Source organism: Poromitra crassiceps (assembly GCF_964638095.1).
Source record: "Poromitra crassiceps genome assembly, contig: HAP1_SCAFFOLD_278, whole genome shotgun sequence".
NCBI classification, from domain to species: Eukaryota; Metazoa; Chordata; class Actinopteri; order Beryciformes; family Melamphaidae; genus Poromitra; species Poromitra crassiceps.
The window spans coordinates 122501-127500 of NW_028152122.1; the positions used below are offsets into that span (position 1 = coordinate 122501).

Genomic DNA, 5000 nt, shown 5'->3' on the forward strand with positions numbered 1-5000 from the left:
CTCTGTTCAGCCATGGTGGCACGTCGCTGCTGAAGCTAAACACCCGGCTCCTCTTCTGTTTATTCCAAACTGTTGTTGTTGTTGTTGTTGCTGCTTCTGCTGTGGGAAACATGAAACACATCACTTCCTGTGCACCAGCAGAGTTTCTCCTGGAAAAGACACCGGGCGTTCACAACAAAGTCAGAGCTTGCGTGACTTGGCACTATGAAGCTGGTGGTAGAGAGAGTAGCAAAACAGACCCTCTCTTCTCCTCTCCTCTACTGTCTCTTCTTTCCTCCTCCACTGCTTCCCTTTCCCACACATAGACTTAGTGATTTAGGGGCCCAGCCAGAGCAAAGGTAGCCATGGGGCCCCTGAATCCATCCCCAACCCTTGCCCTTTTTAATCCATCCTATACTACCTTCAAGTTGGGCTGAGCAAGCATGCAAGGACTCCCCCCCCCCCCCCTGTACATAGGTAGATTTGGATGATGATGATGATGATGATGGTTATTTCACTCTATAGACACAAAGTAAAATTAGCTTAAAATTGCACAATCACAAAAGAAGCCCATAGCCTGAATGAGTAGGGGAAGACCATGCTTTTTTTAATAGGTATTAATGGTATTAATTTGTTATCTTGTCTTCTGTGGGGACCTCTGGTTGCCGGGGTCTCTGTCTCTGTCTCTCTCTCTCTCTCCCTCTCTCTCTCTCTCTCCATCACCTCCACTTCCATCCCCTCCCCTCCCACATCCTCCACTCCTCCCTCCCAAATGCCTGCCAGCTTTGTGGCTCTCTTCTTGCCTGCACGGTGTCTCTGGTGTCAGCCGGCTTCAGAGCCAAGAGCGGCTCTGCAGGAATCGGAGGTGTCAGGACATGGCAGATCTTCTCAATACACAGAGGACAGTATGTGGCCAGGCCAGAATCAATACCACTTGCATCCATCACCTAACCCTGTCTAAGTATAGGGCTTAGGATCTCCACCTGCATGGCTGTCTGGCCATCTGTGTGTGGCTGTCTATCAAACGCTCCGTCTGCCTGGTCGCCTCTTAAGTTTTAATGCAAACACATAGGATCCCACTGCGACATTGAATCAACACAAGACATACTCTATAGAACAGGGGTTTTCAAAGTGTGGGAGACTGAGCCTCCCCTCAGAGAACATATAGACAGCTGCACCCCCACCCACCCCCACATTATTATTGCCATTATTACTATTATTGTTGTATGCTCCACTCGGGCATAACAAGTTATTTTTGTTGTTGTAAACATCTTTATTCTATACTTTAAGATTTGAAAACGTCTTTATCCTTCTTTTTTCAAATATCTTCTTTTAAACATTTTAAACATCTTTATCCACTCTGAAGGACTTTTTTTTTAACACATCTTTATTATAACTAGTGGGATACGCGCTCCGTTCAGTGTATCAAGTGTAAATGTTGTGTTCTCTGCATGTTCAACCCCTCTGTACTGTGTGTGCAGCCAGCAGGCTGGCCAGCACGGACAGACAGTTCTCCAGCCCCATCAATCTTGTAAAATGTGTCTGAAATAGCTCCCCAACAGATACAAAAACATGAGCATAATGTGTTTGATGTACATACAAAGAACTGCCACGATCGGATTTGTGAAACACAGGTTTAATTTTTATTTTATTTCCTTCTCCCTGGTTCAGTCCCTGCCAGACTGCGGGAGCTCCGCCTCCGGCTGATTCGCGCGGTGGAAGCTGCGCAGCCGCTGTGCAGCCAGCATGGCCAAGTTGGCTGCACACTTACTTCTCATAGATTTTTCCGCGTCACGTCGTGCCTCCCCTGAAGTTGGCTCGCGCCCCCTACAGGGGAGGCACGCCTCACACTTTGAAAACCACTGTTTATAGAACATTATGAACCAATACAATCCATGTGATTTCAGCTTCCACTAAAACATAAAAAAATAAACTTTATGGACAGATCCAAATGTGCCAAGAAGCCACAATATACCAGTGTGGTCTACACACAATCACTTCCATGCTCTCCTACAAATATCACATAGGGAAGAGAAAACACACCATTGAGATGAGAGCGTGCACTTGGCATATAGCTGTTTAATTTGCCTCCATTTTGATGGTCTCTTCTCTTATGTGATTGCAAGTTGAAGTAGTCAATTTCCCCCTCTCAACTTTAATAGTGCTTTTATAATTCTATATTTTTATCAGTTATAATTATGTGCTAGGGTCAGAGCTCACATGACCTGAATATGCAGCTATACAATTGCTTTTTATAGTGACTTTATACACTTACATAGTAATCTGGATCAGGGTTATATAGCACTATCCTGAAGCTGCAAGTTACACCTCTGTGAATTAAAGCTTCATCCTTTAGCTGCCTGTTTTACTGGCTGCCTCTATCTGCATGAGCGGATGTTAATCATCTCAACTAGATATGTCTCTGTTTATGCTTTTCATGCACTCACCTAACCCTAACCCTATGATGTTATCAAAAAGACAATTAATTACTGAGCATGAAGAGAGCTGCGCGCTTGACATCGGTCCTAGTGATTCTTGCTTCTGGTGCGGCAGTCAGATAAGATACAGTAACAAGCGGTGGAGGACTCGCACACAGAACTATAGACAAGACAAAGTCTTAAAAAATCAGATCCATTTTATTGAGGATCGGCACAAATTGGCAGCAAACGTTTCAGTCCTAGTTGGACTATCGTCAGTGCAGTGACGATAGTCCAACTAGGACTGAAACGTTTGCTGCCAATTTGTGCCGATCCTCAATAAAATGGATCTGATTTTTTGTCTTGTCTATAGTTCTGTGTGCGAGTCCTCCACTGCTTGTTACGTTATCAAAAAGACAACACACAACAAGATAATGTTCCTATATTCACCTTATTCACCACGCCCACTTTTTCTCTCTTCCGCGTTCAACGCAAACGTATTTGTTCTTCCGGTTCAGCGCTAGTTGCCTACTGTGGCTAATATTAGCCGCTAGTTAGTTATGTTATATGGCAGTAAAACGCCACTGAATGACCAAATTGATATAACTTTTAACCATTTCGAGTAACACTGTTTACATACGGATCACCAGCGTTAGTTTGTTGTTCATAACGTGGCTATATTCATAACGTTTTCTATCTCGGATGCGTTATTTCGAATCCCACATAGGTTACGCTGGCCCAAAACGTGTGGGTTTCAGGACGAAACAGTCTCGAGCCACTAACGTCATCTTTAGAGCACAATATTCCTGGAATGCAAGTTTAACTAAACAGTTACATGTCCTCTGCATTCTACATAAAATTAAGATATTACGGGTTGTTTTATTTTGTATGTTACATACTTATTGGCCAAGATATGTTAGTTTATTTATCCATACACCAGCGTCATCTTCCTTGAATTAAACATAGCTCAAAGCTGTTGTGTGGTGGGCTGCGCAGACAACAAATGTAAAAAAAAAACATTGAGAATTGGCGAGAAGAAAAATGTGGATCTAGCTCTCAAGGAAGTAAGTTGGAGTGTTCAGCTTCCGTATATATGATCTTTGTGTGCAACACGTGACATAGGAGAACGCCAGGATTGGTGGGAGAGTTTTTGTTTCCCCCCGTTTTGGCCATGGTTTTTTAATTATGATGCACTCCGCAGTGTCTCTATAGGCCTGCAGTTTGAGTAGCCTATTTGCAAATGCGTTTTTTCTTTTTTACACCAGATAATCCCAATTCTAATCTTAACTCTACATCCAAATCGTAAACCAAACTGAAAAAAACCTTCAATCCTAACCCCAATCCCAATCCGAAACTAAACACCTGGAAAGGGTGATGACCAGCCAAAATGACCTCACTTTACTAATGTCCTCAGCCCAAAGGTGTAAAACTCAGACACAGTACGTACACACGCACACACACACACACGCACGCACGCACGCACGCACGCACGCACGCACGCACGCACGCACGCACGCACGCACGCACGCACGCACACACACACACACACACACACACACACACACACACACACACACACACACACACAGTACCATCAATAAAACTTCATCAAGAGTGGAGAGGGAACAATTGAATAAGAAATGATGGTTATGTGTACTGAAACAATGCTTAGAACCGACAAAAGGAGAAATTGTACAGTATATTCAAGCACCAGTACAACCTCCTTTTGAGAGAAAGAGAAAGTGTGGGGTGGGAGGTGTGTGTGTGTGTGTGTGTGTCTGTGTCTGTGTCTGTGTCTTTGTGTGTGTGTGTGTGTGTGTGTGTGTGTGTGTGTGTGTGTGAGAGTGTGAGAAAACGTTGATGCAAGCACTATTACAACTTCATTTCAATTTGGAGAAAGGCAGAGACAAAGCAAAACAGAGCAGACGGGGACGCGGGGCGAGAGAGGTATGGAGCGCGGAGTGCCGCTTTTCTTCTAAGAGCTTTGATAAGAAAGCCTGGGTGGGCCTGAGGAGGGGAGGAGGAGGCGTAGAGCGAAGACGTCCCGCGCTATCGCCCCCCCTTCCTCTGGTTCCTCGTCGTCATCGTCGCTCTCCTAATCGGTAGATGCGCTCTCATTACTGTCGACAAAGGAGGCCTGTGTGGTTATCTGCTCGCTAACAGGAGTTATCACCGTGGCAGCAGGTGTCTCCCAGGCCCCCGTTCAACCATTTCCTGCTTCTCAACACATCCTCCTCCTCCTCCTCTTCCTCACTCATCTTTCCCATCACCTCTTTTAAAAGTCTTAACTACATTGTGATAATGCTTAACTTGCCCGTCTTTATCCGGCGAGCGTTTCCGAAACGATGCGGTGCCAAAGATGTCTCCTCTCCTCTCCCCTTCACGTCTTGTTTCACGTCTGTTATTCCCACATGGGATAATGGTTCTGTTAGCCTGGTAAACCAGCGATCATGTGAACTCACGTTCTGTTGTGTTCTGCGGCTCCGTCTGGCCTCCAGCTCGGGCCGGGCCTTATCAGAAATAGTCAGAAATGACAAAGTCCACGGGCCAAATGCTGCCTCGTAGTTGACATCGTAATCAGGGATGCCGCTGGCAAAACTGTAA

The 5000-nt window shown here is 45.2% G+C and overlaps 1 protein-coding gene across 1 annotated transcript in view; it reads right to left on the reverse strand.

Moving 5' to 3' along the window:
• Positions 1-4654, reverse strand: part of LOC310770960 (eosinophil peroxidase-like) — a gene marked incomplete at its 5' end in the record, with an annotated part of 104315 nt that extends 99661 nt beyond the window's left edge. Inside the window, one exon of the mRNA XM_083663652.1 lies at positions 4570-4654. Within this exon, the coding sequence (XP_083519778.1) occupies positions 4570-4654 (85 nt within the window). The remainder of the gene's footprint in view (positions 1-4569) is intronic.
• Between the last annotated feature and the right edge of the window lie 346 nt (positions 4655-5000).